This window comes from Brachypodium distachyon, chromosome 2, assembly GCF_000005505.3.
Source record: "Brachypodium distachyon strain Bd21 chromosome 2, Brachypodium_distachyon_v3.0, whole genome shotgun sequence".
Lineage (NCBI taxonomy): Eukaryota > Viridiplantae > Streptophyta > Magnoliopsida > Poales > Poaceae > Brachypodium > Brachypodium distachyon.
Window position 1 is genome coordinate 14,251,614 of NC_016132.3, and position 18,248 is coordinate 14,269,861.

Genomic DNA, 18,248 nt, shown 5'->3' on the forward strand with positions numbered 1-18,248 from the left:
AAGACCAAATTTTAGGCCTGGCCCAACAATTGTCATGTTAAGCATCAATCCAAATATACCATCCCTAGCTCATCCCTTTCTCAATTCCCAAACCACACACCTTCGAAACCCTACATCAAGCCAGCCGCCGCCGATGGAGGAGGCTGAGGCGGCAACGTTGCGTGCTTTCAAGAGGGGCAGATCTATTCCGGTTGATGACCATGGAAAACCACCGGAGAGCGGTAGCCACCTTGAAGATCCGCGGAGCCTCGAGGATCTCATCAGCAGCCTCCCCGATGCCATCCTTGGTACCATAATTTTTCTCCTCCCTACTAAAGACGGCGTGCGCACACAGGTATGCTCCCGACGTTGGCTTCCTCTCTGGCGCTCCGCACCTCTCAACCTCATGGTTGACCATCACCTTGCCATGCTCGACCTAGAAACCATCACCGATGTGGTCTCCAAGATCCTATCGGATCATCAAGGTCCCGCTCGCCGCATCTCGCTCCACCTCGCCTTCCTCGCCGGACGTCGGCGCGAGATTGATGGATGGCTTCACTCCCAATCCCTCGATAACCTCGAGGAGATCGAGGTCACAAACATTGGACCAGCACACTACAAACTGCCTCCGGCTGTGCTCCACTTCGCGCCCACGCTCTGCACGGTCAAGCTCCATAGATGTCGATTCCCCAACTTGGTTGTGCCGCCTTCTCCAAATTTTCCTCACCTCAATCAGCTCTTCCTGTGCGAAGTCATCATCTCTGAGGACTCTCTCCACAACATGTTATCTGAATGCACAACTTTAGATAACCTTTCGTTACGTGGTATAATATTTGGTCGTCTATGCATTAGCTCGCCAACTATTAGGAGCATCATCTTTGAACCTTCATGGCACACTTCTCAAGAGTTTGTCATTGAGAATGCCCCTTGCCTTGAGCAATTAATATCATTTCATCCATGGTCTAGTCCTACGTCCGTCCGGCTCATGCAGGGACTTCATCACCCTACGACCATCCGGGTAATCCAGGCACCTAAACTGCAAATATTGAGTTTAACAACTGATAGCATGTCCACGCAGCATGGTCAGTCCTACATTTGGCATTCCTATAGAGAGGCAATTATCCTTACTTACACTTGGTTATTCTTATTCTATAGGGAAAGGTTGCTGTCAGCTTGACAACCAAAATGCACGCCATGAAGATTCTGTTTCTTGACTCTGTTGGTCCTAACTTTAATATGGTTTTTGACTTCCTCAAGTGCTTTCCTTGCTTGGAGAGGTTGTATGTTAGTGTGAGTATTCATATTTTTTGCTTTAGATGTCAAAAATCAGCATCAGGTTATGGTGTAGTAGATTGTTACCAACTTTTAACCATCTTCCTTACATTGCTTCTTTTCTTTATCTGCAGTCATACCCAGAAAAGGGTATGGATAGTTTGCGCAACTATGACCCACAGGATCCAGTGGAATGCCTTGAGTTTCATCTCAAAAAAGTGGTGTTAAAGAATTATAATGGTAATAACAAGGCAGCTGTCGACTTTGCAAAGTTCATTATTTTGAATGCAAAAGTTCTAAAGGAGATGAAAATTGAAGTCATTAGCAACCGCAGCGACAAGCGACGGCAATATCACCGTAGGCAGTTGCAAGTGGAGAACAGGGCTTCTCAAGATGCCCGTGTTGAACTCAGTAGGTCCTTGCCAGGAATCATGGATGATCGATATGGCCATGATTTCTCAAGGGCTGATCCCTGGGACATAGTTGAATAGACTATCTAAAGATTGCACCATCCTCTATCGAAAGCACAAGTTTTATATGGCACAAGATCAAGACATTTGGGCTTCAAAGATTATTTATGAATTAGTTCAATGGTGCTGGGTTGAATACATGAGGAAGATGTTGAGTGGTGGATTTGGTAGATGTGAATCAAAGTCGCAATATTTCGTCGGCATTTATTTATTACTCTATGTTGATCTCCAATTATCAATCTATTTGAAACTCTGAAAAGTTCATATTTTCCAGGATTCTATGGTCACAGATGCCCGGTTAAATTACTTTGTTGATTTGGCTTTTTACTCATTAAAAAAAATTAAGCACACAGACATGTTAGTTTGCTACTTATATCAAAGCTTTAGTGAGATACTCTAAATGTTTGCAAAGGTTGTTAGAATGTAGCAAATATCCGTTTTTGTTTTCGTTTGCTTGATTCTTTCATTAACCATCGTTTACCTTCACCAAGTGTAGACTGGTTTGTGTAGGCTTACAGGTTAGAACAATAACGGTCCCTGTGCTGTTAGCTAAGTTGAGATTTTTATTTCAATGTTTTTTTCTTTTATGGAGCAGGGTTGCAGCAGGCATGCCTGTCTCATCAATCCCTATGAATTTTTGTTTTTAATTGAACTGGGTGCAGTGTTGAAGTTGATATCTTGCTTGTTTACAAGCCTCAAGGTTGCATTACATCATAGAAAAGATCATGGATGTGGATTGAATGTCTGTTCGTCCAAGGTACATGAATGAAACTGGATTCAGAAATAAGAAACAATTGGTAATTGCTCAGGGTCAAACTTGGCCGTCGACAGTAACTCCTTCCTGAACTGAGCAATGGTGCCATGGACACTGTCGTCGGGGTGCACCGGCACGCGGTGCCTCGCTTATCTATAGCAGTTCAAGCTGGCTCCATTGCCCTCCGCACCCTCCCAGCGATCACCTCTGTCGATGCCTCCAGCAAGCACAGAAAATTCACCCTGGAGGTTGCATATATAGCTCCATAACCTTGCCTTGAAGCTGCAGTCACCTTAAAGCGGCGTCGAAAAGCTGACAGTGATATCCTCACCGCCAGGGACACCATGAAAATTATGCATCTTGACCCTACTAGCCCAAACATGGGTATGGTTGTTGACTACTCAAGTGTTTTTCTTGCCTGGAGAAGTTGTGAATGTTCAAATTGGTTGCTTTAGTTAAATGTCAAAATCAGCATGTGGTTATGGCGTAGTGAATAGTTATTACTAACTTTTTACCATATGCACTAATCGTGAGTTTTTGAACTCAAAACTTCCATGTAGGTTCAGATCTGCGATGCCTGAACTTTTTTGGATCAAGGGGCATCCAGTTCCAGTGCTCCCGATTTTATATAAAGAAACCACACTACAAAGTACGCTTGGAAGTTCTAAAGTCTCAAATATAAAGGCATACAGCACCCAAAACCATCAGCTACCAGCGAAAAGCAGGCTGGGACATGAACAGAACACATCAGAATCTCAGAAATTGAAACAAACTTCTACAGCAAACTTAAACTGGTCCACATTCCAGCAGATTGTTCACTCTCCAGCCATGCCTTCACATGATCTCCTTCATCACCAGCTGCATCATCTTAACCCCAGTTTCCATTTTCTCATTGTCATCAGATTTCTGCATACAGACCCAGTATACAATCCAACGGCACACAGAGAAAAATAATTAGTGGGATCTGAAGAGAATTTACTTTGAAAGCAAGCTAAGTTTGTTGCCTTCCAAATTGACCAGCATTCAAATATATATCCAATCACACATCTGCCACATGGAAGTAGGTATTTTGCTAAAACCAAAAGTACAACAGATAACCCTAAAAACAAACTTAGCCATGGAACATTGAAGGAAGATATGATCAATAATTTCTTCAGGGCCACAAATAAACACATTCCTTAGCCGCAAAAGATTGTCTCTAGTAAGCATATTATTCCTAACAATAAGCCACATAAAAACTTTAATTTTCAGACGCATCTTTAATTTCCAAAAGTTCTCAAAGGGAAAGACTACCTGTTGAGAGATACGAAAATTATAGAGATTTAACTGCAAACCAACCTTTCTTATCTAATATCCAATGACATTTGTCAGGTGTATTGGTCAACACAATCTGATCACATAATTGGACCATTTCTACAAAATTACTAGAAACAGCAATACAAAATCACCAGATAAGTGCCTCGCAAATTTAAAACAACCCCAACCTTCATTCATAACCACAGAAACAGCAATATAATACTCCCTCCGTCCCATATTAAGTGACTCAAATTTGCTCAAATATGGATGTATCTATACCCAAAAAGCGTCTAGATACATGTAATATTTCGTCACTTAATATGGGACGGAGGGAGTACCTACTATTGAGATTATATAATCTAGCAAAACGAAATTGAAAGGAAGTGTCCCCAAGCCAAGGATCTTCCCCAAAACAAGTCTTTTTATCATCACCTATTTCCTTGTGACAAAACATATAGAACAGATCCTTAACATTCATTACTCCAGCCCAGAAATGAGAAATAGAAGCTTTAGTATCTCACTAACTGGTTCGATTTTGTGAAGTTAGTGACTCAATTTAAAGATGGAAGATATCTTGGGATCCCTTTGTTTCTTTAGAGCGGCGTTTTGTGATCTTGAGTAGTTCTCTAGCTCTGTTCTGGAGTAGTCCTGTTGTTTAGATGTTATGTGTTATATGGAGCCTTTTTTCCCTCCGTACATTGTTTCTGCCCAATGTGCATGATTAAGAGAGAATTCCATATTTACAATCCAAAATTTACCTAGATGTCCAAATGGCACTCGAAATTTCCAGTTTCCAAATATACCATTCAATTTTCGCATCGCGTACAAATTAACCACTACAATTAGTTTACTGTCAGTTGACCATATACAAGACCTAAAATATTACTCCCTCCGTCCAACAAAGGATGTCTCAACTTTGACTAAATTTGAATGCACAAGTCTAGATACATCCAAATTTTGACAAACGTGAGACATCTTATGTTGGACGGAGGGAGTATTAGTTTTTGCATATTGATCAATATACCCCTTGGCCAAAGGCATCCCCAACGTCAACGAATGGTCCTTTGCGACTTCGAGCAGGGTATACTTCTTGAAGCATAGTTCTTTTTCTTGCCAATTTTGTAGCTGCTATATAGATTTCATAGGTGTAGCCGATTTTTTAATGAAATTATATTTTATTGGTGTAATCAGTTTAGCTAAATAAACTTAAGTATTGCTGAGATTTTTAGTTTTTTGTGTCTAAAATTATATTTATTTATTACTTTCTTGATGAAACTTATTCCAAACTTGTGTGTTACTCTCTTGTCAAAATGTTGGAATGAAAAGTTCTCTGAAATGAGTATGTTGCATGGAGAAAATCAACACAGTGTTTATGGGAGAAACTGTCTTCTCATCAGCAATTTGACCGTTGACTAACGGTCAACTGACCGTAGCGGTTAATTTGTACACTATGCAAAATTTGAGTGTTAGATTTGGAAACCAGAAATTTCAAATGGCATTTTGACATATAGGCAAATTTTGGCTGGCAAATATGGAATTCTCTCCATGATTAATGGTTGGGTAACAATCCAACAATTGTAGGTCTGGCACTTAAGGGCTATTGTGTAGGCTATGAAGGCTGGGGAAACAAGGAAGATGCATGTTTGAGTTTGGTGGTATCTCATATGGCTTAAGCTATTTATCTAAAACTAATTCCCTCTAACAACTCCACAGGCAAAAGTGTGTTCCTTCTCATATAGTAGAGTTTACTGTGCTGCAATTATGCATATTTGTGATTATTACGAAGTAGGTATACATTACTGCCATAATGTTTATCCTCCGTTAGAAGTAAAAAGAGCTATAAATAATGCATCATGTTTGTTTTCAATCTGGCGATTTTTCATGTAGCTAAAGAACTTCTAATGCCATTATTTTGGCTCCATTTATAGTCCTGTTTTATTTTCCCATTTAGATGTTTCTCCTGTTAAGGATCCTTTCAGTTACCCAGAAAAGAAATTTATTTTCTGGAGTTTGTTTCTTGACTTTTAATAGTCCTTGGCCCATGAGTCTATCATTCGTCGTGCTAGATCGCCACCTATACTTTCTTAAATTTATCTTGGCATGAGAACATGTAATATAATAAATAGAACCGTGTTTTCAGTTTATATACCAGTCTTTGTAGAGGCCAGGTGGATGATCCTACCACTATCTAAATATACCAGTCCTTTAAGTTGGAAGAAACCTAATTGTTTATTACTTACGTCTTGTGTGCTAGTGTGTCCAAACTAATTTGCCAAACATAATTCCGCATCGTATTTAACATATCTAAATATACACATTTATGTTTAACATATCTAAACATAATTCCAAACATTTATGTTTCTCTTGCAGAGTAAGATTGAATCTAAATTACTATACACATGAAAATGAAGCTAATTATTCTACATATAAAGAAAATGGTAAAAGTAAGCAACTATTCACTACACTGTAACCTGATGCTGTTTTTGATATTTAAAGCAACAAAGATGAATACGCCCAATGACATACAACCTCATCAAACAAGGAAAGCACTCGAGGAAGTCAACAATCACATCAAAGTTACAGCCAACAGAGTCAAGAACAAGAAACTTCATAGTGTGCATTTTTGTTGTCAAGCTAACAGCAAGCAATCCCTAGGGAACTAAAATAAAAAAGTGTAAATAAGAACAATCGTCTTTATATAGAAATGTGAAATGCAGAGTTAACCATGCTACTACCTAAAAAAATGTTGTTCTAAGGTGGAGTGTCGATATGCTATCTGATACGAAACCCAAATATCTGCAGTTTAGGTGCCTGGTTTATCTGGACGATAGAAGGACCACCGTAGGCATGAAGTGATATTAATGTCTCAATGGGCATTATCGATGTGACGATGACCAACTATTGATGAATTTTTGATGGAGCATTGTCGGTGATGCTCCTAAGAGTTGGGGAGCTAATGCAGAGGTGACCGAAGATTACGTCATGCAGCGAAAGCTTACCTAAAGCTGTGCGTTCGGTGAGCATGTTGTGGAGAGAGTCCTCAAAGAAAGTGTGAAAAATTTGGAGACAGCCACCCAACTAAGTTGGGGAATTGACAACGGTCTACCACGCGGAGCGTGGGCGCGAAGTGGAGCTTGGAACGATGGTAGTGGGCAGTGCGCCACCACAGTGTTGGTGACCTAGATGGCTTGAAGGTTAGCGACGAACTGGGAGTAAAGTCAACTGTCAATCTCTGCCAAGCACCGAGGAAGGAAGGTGAGGTAAAGCGAGAAGCAGCGAGTGGGGCCATGATGGTCGCAGAGGATGTTGGAGAACACGGCAGTTATGAGGTTGTGATCAGAAATGGTGAGGTAATGATGAACCTCGATGTTGAGAGGCGCAGAGCGCTAAAGGGAAGCCAACGACGAGGGGATCAACATGTGCGCTCCTTGCTTGGTGACGATGAGGGATACGATGGTACCAACGACATGGATGGTTAGGGCCCTATCACTCCCCAGAGGTACTTCTCGGACTTAGGCTAGAATAGATATGCCCCTCTTTAAAGCGTGCATAGCTATTGCCCTCCGCCGCCTCCATGAGGCGCCCGGCGTGTCGTACGGTTTTGGCGGTGTGGTGGCTTAACTTGAGTTGGTGTAGTTGGGAATTAAGGAATGGAGTTGGGGATGTTTGTTTGGATTATTGCCAAAATGTACTACGCCGATTTTTTGGCCCTATAAAAAATTTGATCTTGGTTTGGTTAGTTATTAATTTTTATGGCATGTCAATGCCTCTTTGTCAACTCTAGTTATTTTGTCTTGACAAACTTTTGGATACGTAAGCTTAGCCTCAAACCCAACACATCGAGACATTTCACATCACCACATTCTTATTTTAGGAGGTTTTTTACCGATCTTACCAACGGATCCAGATACCATATATAGACATTACCAAATTTTTAGACATTGCCATGGAGAGGATCCTGGAGACCGCGGCAGCGGTGCGGCCTTCGTCGAAATCGACGACGAATGTGTCACAATGAAGGGACGCCACCATTGCGACAGAAGTTGCGTGCAGGCGCCGTCATTGGTGGGGAGGGAGATGATTTCGCCCAACACGTCGTCAGGAAGGCCGCTGATGTGATCGCCATCCATACTCTGCAAGCTGTCGTCGCTTCTGGCAGTCACCTCATGGGGCGATTGGGCGGCACGTATGTGGCTGGCGCTCGGGATTCGAGGGTTTCCGCTTTGTTGTTTCAAAGACTCTTTTTTGATCTTTTTTTGAAAACACGATCCTTTTGGTGGGTTGCTGTCACTGCCATGTTAGGTAGTAGCAGGCAAACATCTATGGACTGCCCGACCTATTATTACTTTTTGCGTGGCTTCGAAGCACGTGCTCTGAGGGCTTGATCTGCCAAGAAGACTCGATTGATCCGCGACGACGTTGGGCCATCGCTTAGCCACAAGCTGGAACTGATCCATCGCAAGCTGGGAGCTCAAGGGTGTGATTGGTTCAGGAGTCAGGGCCAACCCCCAAGCTGCCAACGGGCCCAAAGCCTTTTTTGCGGGTGTTGGTGGAGGGGCCTAGCTAGCCACGACCGGAAAAGAGGCCGAAACGGCAATTCGCGTGAGCCGACCAAATCAGTCGACTCAAGCAGCTCACGAGGCGAGCAAGACCTCTCTATTCACCGTGTATGTGTAGGATTCATTTTGTGTATGTGTTGTTCAATACACAAAGAGAATAGGTTTTCTATTCACTGAGTCACTCAGTCAACCACGCACGAAAAGTGGTTCGAATTCCTCACTTCTCTCCTCCCCATTAAGGACGGCACGCGCACATAGGTACTCTCCCACTATTGGGCCTATTGGCTTCCCCTCTGACACTCCACACCTCTCAACCTCGTGCTTGACCATCACCTTGCCCACATCACCGTCGTTGTCTCCAAGATCCTATTTGACCATCAAGGCCACGCTCGCTGCTTCGCTCTCCAGCTCGCCAGACGCTTGGGAGAGATTCACAACTGGCTTCACTCCCAATCTCTCGATAACCTCCAGGAGATTGAGGCCACCAACGCTCGGGTGGCACACTACGCACTGCCTTCGGCCGTGCTCCGCTTCGCACCCACACTCTGCACGGTCAAACTCAGGCCTGTCAATTCCCCAACTTGGTTGTGTCGCCGTCTCCAAATTTTCCGCACCTTAAGCAACTCATCTTGTGCGATGAATCGTCATCTCCGAGGACTGTCTTCCCAACATGCTCTCTGAATGCACAACTTTAGATAACCTTTCACTGCATTATGTAACCTTTGGTCGCTTATGCATTAGCTGCCCAACTATCAGGAGCATCACCTTCAATGCTTCATCGAACTCTTCTCAAGAGCTTGTCTTCGAGAATGCACCTTGCCTTGAGAGAATAATGTCGTTTCATCCCTTAGTTGGTCCTACGACCGTTCGGGTAATTCAGGGACCTAAACTGCAAATATTGGGTTTAATATCTAATAGCATGTCCACTCTCCACCTCGGAACCACATTTTTGTAAGGTAGCAACATGGTCAATCGCGCATTTGATATTCCTATATAGAGGCTATTATTTTTATTTACACTTGTGTATCTTTGTTCTCTAGGGAAAGGTTGCTGTCAGCTTGACAACCAAAATGCACGCCATGAAGATTTTGTTTCTTCACTCTGTTGGTCCTAACTTTGATTTGGTTGTTGACTTCCTGAAGTGCTTCCCTTGCTTGCAGAGGTTGTATGTCATTGTGAGTATTCATATGTGTTTCTTTAAATCAGAATCAGCATCAGGTTACGTTGTAGTGGATAGTTGCTAACTTTTTACCACCTACCTTATATTGCTTACTTTTCGTATCTGCAGTCATACCCAGTAAAGGGTGTGAATAATGTGCAGAAATATGACACGTGGGATCGAATTGAATGCCTTGAGCTTCATCTAAAAAAAGTGTTGTTAAAGTGGTATATGAAATTTTGGGAGTAAGAAATATTAGATATTTTTACATGGCTTGAATAATGTGCGGAAACATAACCCGCAGGAATCAGTTGAATGCCTTAGCGTCATCTCAAAATTAGATCTCCCTAGTTGGTGTTAGATCAAGTAAAACTACTTACTATGCGACTATTCATCTCCTTTTGTTCCATGTATGTATGTCCGATAATAGCATACACCGTCAGCAACACTAGACCACTCAAACTTAAATTACAAATTGTAGTGCCCTTCAGCTGCTGGAATTAGAATGAATCGTTTGTTTAACATACCAACTGCAATATGACAAACATAGAAAATGGGACAAACCTAGGTAGGTTCTGGGGTGCCCGCCTGAATACGGATCTGTTCTGCTACAACATTACAATTTGATGGAGATGCTGCAAGAACGCAAAGATAAAACATGATAAGTCTCGAGTGTCTGCGAGGGAATACTGTTTTCATCCATGGATAAAGCATCATACCTGCGAACAGTTACATCACTATGTTGTTCCTCGCTCAATTCTTGTCTTCAGCATATGCTTCTCTTGTTGAAGGATTCCATTGTCAGGTTAGCAGTGAAGGCCGGGATGGAATTCATCTTTTTTATGAAAACCTCAACCTGAAAAGTATGGTTCGGTCATCATAGGAAGTAAATCCAGCTCTGGTTCAATTCCAAACTAAAAACGGTTCCAGACTTAGCTTTACTTGTATTTCAACCATAATCGTACGACTGCATCGAGTACCTAGACCAAGTACTCCAAACACAATGAGATTTGTATTTTTAGAGTCCAAGCATTTACTTTACTGAAATGCAATGTGTTCCAAACACAACGAGATTTGTTCCTTCGGTCAGCAACCCAAGACATTGCTTTACTGAAATGCAATGTGTTCCAGTTTTACTCTACCTAATCGCCTAGATTACTTTATTGCAGACCAATGTATATAAAATTACTCACTCTAATAACCTAGGAGGACATAAACAAAGAAGCCTCTTACTCACTCTTATCACCTAGAACAACGCTATAGGTTATTTGTACAATATTTTGGCAGAGAAAAATATTCCAATGCAATAGATAAGCCAAATACCTGCTGTGCAATCTCTTGCTGGGACGTGTAGCCATTTGCCTGCATTTTTTAGTAACAAGAAATAAATGTCCCGTTAAATTATATAAAAGAACATTTCAGCAATTTAATAAACCTACCACAATATTGGTGCTTCCTGATTCGTAGACAAACTCAAGTTTTTCATCATCACTTTGGGCATATACTGATTGCAGAATAAAACGTGTCACATGGATCCCATTGGGCTGCTGTTGGTCATTCATCACTATCTGTAAACCAAAAAAAAATGATGTTTAAACAGCTGAGCATAGTTAGAACCAAGTAATAAGGGAAAATTGGATGAAATGTTGAAGACAGAAATAATGAGAATGGCATGGCATCCTAGTTGGCATGTGAGATTACATTGCTTGATAATTCAGGAAAGGAAACTATTTAACACATCCATCAGCCACCTTCCCCTCTCCCATTTTGATACCAACAAGAATCCACCATTGTATCCAGCTCCACGTTGTTCATCAAACCACTTCTTCACCAATACATCATCTTTCTTCTCCAACTCTCTCCTTACCGCAGTCAAAGCCAAACCAGGCTCAGGTCGATTGAACACCGCCTAAACTGACACTAAGACGTTGCAGAAGTTACTCCCAATCCATGTGAAGTTTTGTGGAATTTAGGTTGTTACTGAAACTATTTTTGACCAACTCATATTGATATGAATAAGATGTATGGCTACTCAAGGACATAACTCAGTACTGAATGCTGATCCTCCCCATCATGCAAGAGATGAGAGGATCTGGAAGCGGTCTATCTGGCATGTGATACCTGAAGTTAGGGTTGAAAGTTGACTCTGAAGATAATCGAGGAATGTAAACAGGACTTTTGCATATTTTCTAGAATACATTTTCCTTATTACTTATATTTTTCTATAATACATTTTTCCTTATTACTTATAACCACAAGACTTTTTTAAGATTAATAATTCCCAAAGCAGGATAGTAGCTTTCTCAAAAAGTTGCTAGTCTATCAACAGAAGTTCATGACAGGAGAACAGCTGACTTGATTTAGGAATGGTGCATGTAAAACTATTGCTACTGTAAGTAGCTTGAACAGTAAGATGGCCAAGCTGCCCAAATAAAGTTCTGCATGGGCCACGGCCAAAAAAATGTCATGGGTAAGGATGATAGACTGAGAGTAAACCCCCATCATCAAGTTTGATACTACATGCTACAATTACCTGATAACCGAAGAGCGAGCAGCAAGCCTTTCGGAAGACTGAAATCCTCTCTGAAAAAACTGCCTTGTATCTTTTTCAAAGCAGGTATATAGGTCATCAAGAACAACAGTATATACAGAAGCTTCTAACAAACATAAATTAATAAACTAGCGTACCTTTCTTCACGTTTCTCTAGTGTCGCAATTTGACTTTTAAGTTGTGCTAGCTTCTCAGCGATATTTGCATCTACTACAGTTCCAGCATCTGCAGGTAAAATAATTATTCCAGTTATGTATGCATTCAAAGAAAAAACAGAGAAGGACTCAGAGCTTGAATATACTAAGCACACGATATTAACAGATGAGTCATCTGGCAGAAAATGCTGATGTTTATTCTCGTTAGAAATGCAACTAGGCCAAAGAAAAACAAGCTATCAGAAATCATAGAATGAGCAAATTTAGTTGAAACTAATTTGAGTGCACCCATTAGATAATAATTCTTACACAAAATTTTGAACTGAAAAAAATGGTAAACAAATGAGAAACAAACATTCGAACAATATATGTGGAGATCATGAATGATACAAATAATTCATAAAGTTAGCTACCAGCTTGTCCTTTTAGTTCTTCAACTGCCTGCAGCCTCTCTTTTGTTTTCTTTAGCTCAGCTTGCAGTGCCTCTATCATCTGCTTTGCTTCACTCTCCACGGCAAGAGTGTTTACCATACGAAGTACTTTTGTGCTTGAGGCAGAGTAATCTCCATGACCCAGCTGTCAAGCGTGACAAGAACTTTCAAGAAAGCATGGACCACAGAGCAAAGAACTGCAAGTTAAATAAGTGCAGTCTGCAGTGTACTTAGTCATAATTGCACTCCCAACTAGCTCTATTGTTGCAGGAAAAAAAATGATATGTCTACTTAAAACTTCAGCTTCAGTGACAGCACTATACTAAATGATACTCCCTCTCCCTTTCACAAAGGTTGGCATATTTTGTTTCGTTAAGACAACGCTTTGACCAATAATAACTCTATTAATATGTGTTTTTACATACATTTAAGTGGTTCTCGCTTCTCCTTGTTCCTGCTCCTAACTCCTCCCCGGGTAGTTCCCAACTGAAATTTATATCAATAGATTCGTCTTTAAAAGTTCTTTCTAATAATCATGATTTTGTATCATATAGGTTACATATTAATAGTGTAATTATTGGTCAAAGCCTTGTCTTAACGAAACAAAATACGCCAACCTTTGTGAAATGGAGGGAGTAACACATATGAATACAACAGGTACTCAGCATAAAACAATCCACGACTGCTTCACTGAAGCTCAAAGGAACATAACAATTCTTAACTCGTGCTTTCGATTACAAGCAGCAGAGTGATTAAGTTCCCAAAGTCAGTACTCACTACAGTAACTCAGGCCTGCTCAAGAGAGAAGCTAGACAAAACACTCACTCTACTAAATGGAAGAAACCTCAGATACTCTACCGGTGATGTCACTAAATCTACACCAATATGATAACTGCAAACATTTTCATAACTTACCCAGGATAATTTAATTTAGGTATAAGACGTTTCTGAAATATATGAGAGAAAGATGCAAAGAAGCATAGTTTAGGATAATAGTGGTTATGTACATGCTGCCTTTTTTTTTTAATAAACTGCTCTAAAAAACTGGGTTGACTATACCAAGATACCGATTAAAAATTGATTTTAGTACGTACCTTTGACTCAAGTAATGCCACCTGAGAGCGCAGTTGATCTCCTTCTCGCTCCAAAGATTTTGCTTTTCTTGCTTCAATGCTCAATTTTTCATTCAGCAGATTGAGCTCAGCATGTTGTTGACTAATTAGTTCTCTCTGCTCGTGTACAGTGCTCTCTAGTTCTCTTACTGCCTTTTCCATTTGCAATAGACCTGACTCCATATTCTGGATTGTTCTCCAGAAAGGCATTTTACATTAACTTTAAGAGAAGTTATAATCACAGCACAGCAAATCCGACAATGTTAGGAATATGAAACCTAACCTTGGATGATGTGTCATCTCCACCTATAGGTTTTTGGCTAGTCGACATAGCATGGTCCTTTCTTAATCTATCTCTTTCTTCACTGACTGCAGTAAGCTGTTCACAAAGGGGAAAGTAAAGCTGCATGAATTTGTGCATCCAGAGAAGATTCATCACTGCACAAATCTCTTAATATTAACTTATGCAGCATAAATGCCATGAGAGTGTGGGACTAGAGGTATATTTATGGTACGCATTGCACAGACGAAAATACTAGAAATAGGTCACAATTTAATTCTAAGTGTAATAGGGGACAGCAAGACAATACCAGAAGTTCAACTCGCTTGACCTCCCTAGTAGCATTTTCAGCTCTCTCTTTGGCATGGGTAGCTTCACCTTCTGCACGTTGCTTGCTGATCTCGGTAAATTCCAATGTAACCTCCAATTCTTTCAAACGTGATGTTACTTCACCAAGTTTGTTTAAGTCTGCCAATGCTTGTCTGTTGATAGTTCAAAGAACAGTATAAATCTTATATGGAAAATGCACTGCAGAATTAGATGCGCCTGTCAACAATATCATCCTTGCTCACAAGTTTCAGGCAAAAAACATATTGAAGTGTGATTGTTGTTTATGACCATAGGAGAAGATAGTACTCTGAATAGTGTTTAACATGATAAATTATACTCCCTCCGTCCAACAAAAGATGTCTCAAGTTTGTCAAAATTTGGATGTATCTAGACATTACTTAGTGTATATATGCATTCAAATTTGGTCAAAGTTGAGACATCCTTTGTTGGACGGAGGGAGTAGCAGAATTATATTTTGGTAAAGTGATGGTGTACACATACCGTTGCAAATCTGCAATGTTGCTGTAAGAAGACACGTCAGGTATGTTGCTGAGTAGTGATGTACATGATGCTAATTCAAGCTCCAACTTATGTGCTTTAGCTTCGATTTCTTGCAGCTTAGATAGTTCTGTTTCGGCTCGTTCCCTTCGCCCCTGCTCCTCCAACAGTTTTTCATTTAGTAGCTCAACATTTGTGCGGGAAGATTTTAATCTTCTAGCTTCATGCACTTCACTTTCCTAGACAAGAAATCATACAGGTCAACAACTTTAGGAAAATTGTACCACAGGTTATTACTGACAACCTGTATACCAACAGATATAAACAAAACACTCAGGTATGTCTAGGATTGAGGGGGAAACATGATGTTTATACACCATGCACTAACAAAATGCATCAAGTGGTATGCAGTCACCAATAAAAGAAGTCATCAAGCCAACCAGACGTGTGCTAACAATGGAACTTCCTACATAGCTTGAGCTTCCTACTTTTATGGCAGCTCAGAGAGCCACAAAGTGCTGATAGGTTGCAAAGTTTTCTGACAGTCACAAATTTGCTTTCCATATCAAGCAGTACATGAAACAACATACTAATACAACATTCACATAACATCAGCTATCAATCATCAAGGAGAAACTAACTGCTAAATCCTCACATAATTTCGGAGTTCCTCTTGCAAAAGTCTTATTAACTTCTGATCGTCTGTTGGATTACGCTGAGCAGACAAAGCACTAGAATCCAATAGCCTGTGCTCCATTTCATTCTTTCCACGGAGAGACTGGGCACGGTAATAAGATGTTAATCAGTGTAGCTTTTGTACCAAAAAGAAAGCAAAAGAACGAGTTAGAGCATCTGAAGAGAACTCTCGCAGCAGTGGGATATATTGATCGGCATAATAATCATGTGAATCAATAAGCTTACCTCATCTAGTTGCTTTCTCAAGTCCTCCAACTGCTCATTTAACATCTTTGCTTCATTCTCAGAGTTTTGCGCCCTGAGCCTCGTTCTTTCAAGCTATCCCAAAGCATATTCACATGGATAAGCCAACATGGGTTTGAAAGATAAATGCTCACAGGAGTTTAATAATACAAACCTCAGCATTTAGTTTTGAAAAAGATAGTTTTGAGTCGTCTTGCATATAAGAAAGTTCCTTCTTAAGGGCTTTCTTTTCCCTGTCTGAATTTTCTGATAACCTCTGTAAAGTCCGTTCCAACTCTTTGACCGACTCCTTTGCAGATGCTGATGATGATTCAGCATTAATTCGAGAATCAATCTCTTTATTGAGTTGAACCTGCAACACCAGCAAACCTGCGATTAGTCGTGTCAATTCATAGACAGTATGAGAAACCACACAAAAATTAGGCTTTGTGATCAGGTTGTCACCACGACGATGAGATTTCATCCACGTGCCAAATGGGAAAAATTGTATACCTCAAGTTCCCCTATTTTCTTGACTTGATCACGGTATCGCTCCTGATAGTCGCCCAGATCCTTCAATAGCCGTTCTTGCAATGCACTCTCTCGCCCTTTTGTTGCTGCTAGTTCTTGTTCAACATAGTTCAATTTATCCTGGTACGCAGCCCTTTCATCCTCTGAGGTAATAAAAAACAAGTTAATTTATCTATTTGTAAGTATGTACATCCAATGGCTCGTAAACGAATAATGCTAATCTAAATTCTAACCCCAGGTTACTTAGAACAGAAAGCTGAACCAGCACTCCATGAGTACATGTTCGTCCTAGCTTGTAGTTCCTACTCCCAACAAAATGTTGACATACTACTACGATATAACTTGGAGGATACTTGTATTCTATCTGGCAACCACATTCATGCATATCCCAAGTGCTTATTCCATGCTTCGGCAAACCATATAAATTAGAATTACTTAAAAGCTAAATGAACCGTATTCATGAAAACAACTCAGAAATAAAATCCCAAGTAAACAAAAAGTGGTACCACTCTTGGATAACTGTTTCTCCAGGGTATCAAGTAATACTCGATACTCATGAACTTGGTTGTCCGCGGTATGCAGCGCCACCATGAACTCCGATTTCACCTGTCAGAAAAATGCACACGCGGAGGAAACTTCAATGTGTCAGCATATAACTAATCCAGAAAAAGCAAGGATTCTCCATTTCTACTACGTGTAGTTGACTGCTCTGCAGATCCTTCAAATCCAATCAACAGATCACTATATACAATTGCCTGGATGTGTGACTAACCCTGACTTAACCGTAACAAATTCGGCATCACTATCGACCTAATGACCTTGAAATAACAGAAACTGCATAGCATCACACCCAAACAAAGAGCGGCTAGACCGTAAATGGTTTGAGATAGGGAAGAAGCGGGGGTCGGGTCTCACCATCTGACGGCAGTGGTACGTGCAGACCATGTCATCGGAGGGGGCCCCAGAGGCGGCGGCGGCGGCGACGAGGTCGGTGGGGCGGTCGTAGAGCACGAGGCGGCGGTCGGAGACGGGGCTCCGGCCGGAGGTGGCGGCGGCGGCGGCGGCTAGGTCGGCGTCGGCATCGGAGTCGGCGCGCCGCTTCCGCTGCTGTGGAGTCCGGAGAATCATCTCGGCGGCCGCGGGTGTCCCCGGGGTTCTAGAAGCTTCCTAGGGTTGTGGCGGCGAGGGATTCGCGAGGTCGCGTCGATTCGGGGGGAGAGAGCGGTGGGCTATGCGGGGGGTTTTGAGGACGATGTGTTTGATTTGAAATTGCGGCAATGTGTGGGGAAAGCAGGCAAACGGAGGCACCACCCTTTTTTCTCTCTGCTACCGTAGTACCTACTGCTCGCCGTTCACTCGCTCTGGACCGTTGGATTCAATCTACATCAACGCCTCAGATTATCCCGAACGGAAAAAACCTCTCACGCGAACGGAAAAAAATCCGAAATAAACAATCCACGTCGCACGCGCATGGCGCAGGGCCCTCTCTTCCTACAACCGCCGCTGGTTGCTGGGATCAGCACACCGCTCACCCACCGCCGGCCGCACGCGCGACCGTTTCTTCCTCCAGCCACCGCCGGTCCGATCACCCAGCCACTGCCGTACTCTCCTGCAGATGAGGGATGCAGCCACCGCCGCTACCCCCTGGTTGCGCACCACCGTTCTCGCCCGTAGATGGAGGGGCACCGCTGCCACTGCCCCCTCCCGGCGCGCGGTACAAAGGCCCGAGGAAGCGTCGACGAGGAAGCTAGGGATTTCGTGCTGGAGGCGCAAGGCGCTGCTCCTTGGTGGTGGATCAATTGAGGAAGCTCCCTGCATTTCTCCTAGGCGGCCTTCTTGCTAGCAGTCAGGTAAATGCAAAAATTTATATGCTTCCAGCTTGTCAAATTCATTATTGTCTTCTGAATCAGGTTGCACTATTATTTCATCCATTTAGATTTTAGACTGGTGATG

At 41.8% G+C, this 18,248-nt stretch overlaps 2 protein-coding genes across 2 annotated transcripts; one reads left to right on the forward strand and one right to left on the reverse strand.

The window, feature by feature from the left end:
- Positions 1-133: 133 nt before the first annotated feature.
- On the forward strand, positions 134-1,742 carry LOC104583092 (putative FBD-associated F-box protein At3g60710). The gene is made up of 3 exons (XM_024458747.1): positions 134-676; positions 1,135-1,269; positions 1,386-1,742. Exons 1-3 carry the CDS (start codon positions 134-136, stop codon positions 1,740-1,742), a joined length of 1,035 nt encoding a protein of 344 aa, XP_024314515.1.
- A 1,316-nt stretch (positions 1,743-3,058) lies between these two features.
- On the reverse strand, positions 3,059-17,577 carry LOC100840306 (mitotic spindle checkpoint protein MAD1). The gene is made up of 18 exons (XM_010232711.3): positions 17,211-17,577; positions 16,802-16,901; positions 16,278-16,438; positions 15,940-16,137; positions 15,768-15,860; positions 15,502-15,624; positions 14,850-15,085; positions 14,329-14,500; positions 14,022-14,117; positions 13,721-13,924; positions 12,609-12,771; positions 12,178-12,265; positions 12,023-12,092; positions 10,929-11,057; positions 10,813-10,851; positions 10,209-10,345; positions 10,054-10,124; positions 3,059-3,381 (listed from the first exon to the last, which is right to left on the reverse strand). Exons 1-16 carry the CDS (start codon positions 17,421-17,423, stop codon positions 10,256-10,258), a joined length of 2,175 nt encoding a protein of 724 aa, XP_010231013.1. The 5' UTR covers positions 17,424-17,577; the 3' UTR covers positions 3,059-3,381; positions 10,054-10,124; positions 10,209-10,255.
- Positions 17,578-18,248: the final 671 nt, after the last annotated feature.

Excerpts from the sequence above, each read along its gene's own strand:
- LOC104583092 (XM_024458747.1), top strand. The coding sequence starts at position 134 with ATGGAGGAGGCTGAGGCGGCAACGTTGCGTGCTTTCAAGAGGGGCAGA. Across the intron at positions 677-1,134 it reads GATGTCGATTCCCCAACTTG|GGAAAGGTTGCTGTCAGCTT; the intron begins GTTGTGCCGCCT and ends CTTATTCTATAG. Across the intron at positions 1,270-1,385 it reads TGGAGAGGTTGTATGTTAGT|TCATACCCAGAAAAGGGTAT; the intron begins GTGAGTATTCAT and ends CTTTATCTGCAG.
- LOC100840306 (XM_010232711.3), bottom strand. The coding sequence starts at position 17,423 with ATGATTCTCCGGACTCCACAGCAGCGGAAGCGGCGCGCCGACTCCGAT. Across the intron at positions 15,625-15,767 it reads TGAGAAAGCAACTAGATGAG|TCTCTCCGTGGAAAGAATGA; the intron begins GTAAGCTTATTG and ends TACCGTGCCCAG. Across the intron at positions 14,501-14,849 it reads AACATTGCAGATTTGCAACG|ACAAGCATTGGCAGACTTAA; the intron begins GTATGTGTACAC and ends AACTATCAACAG.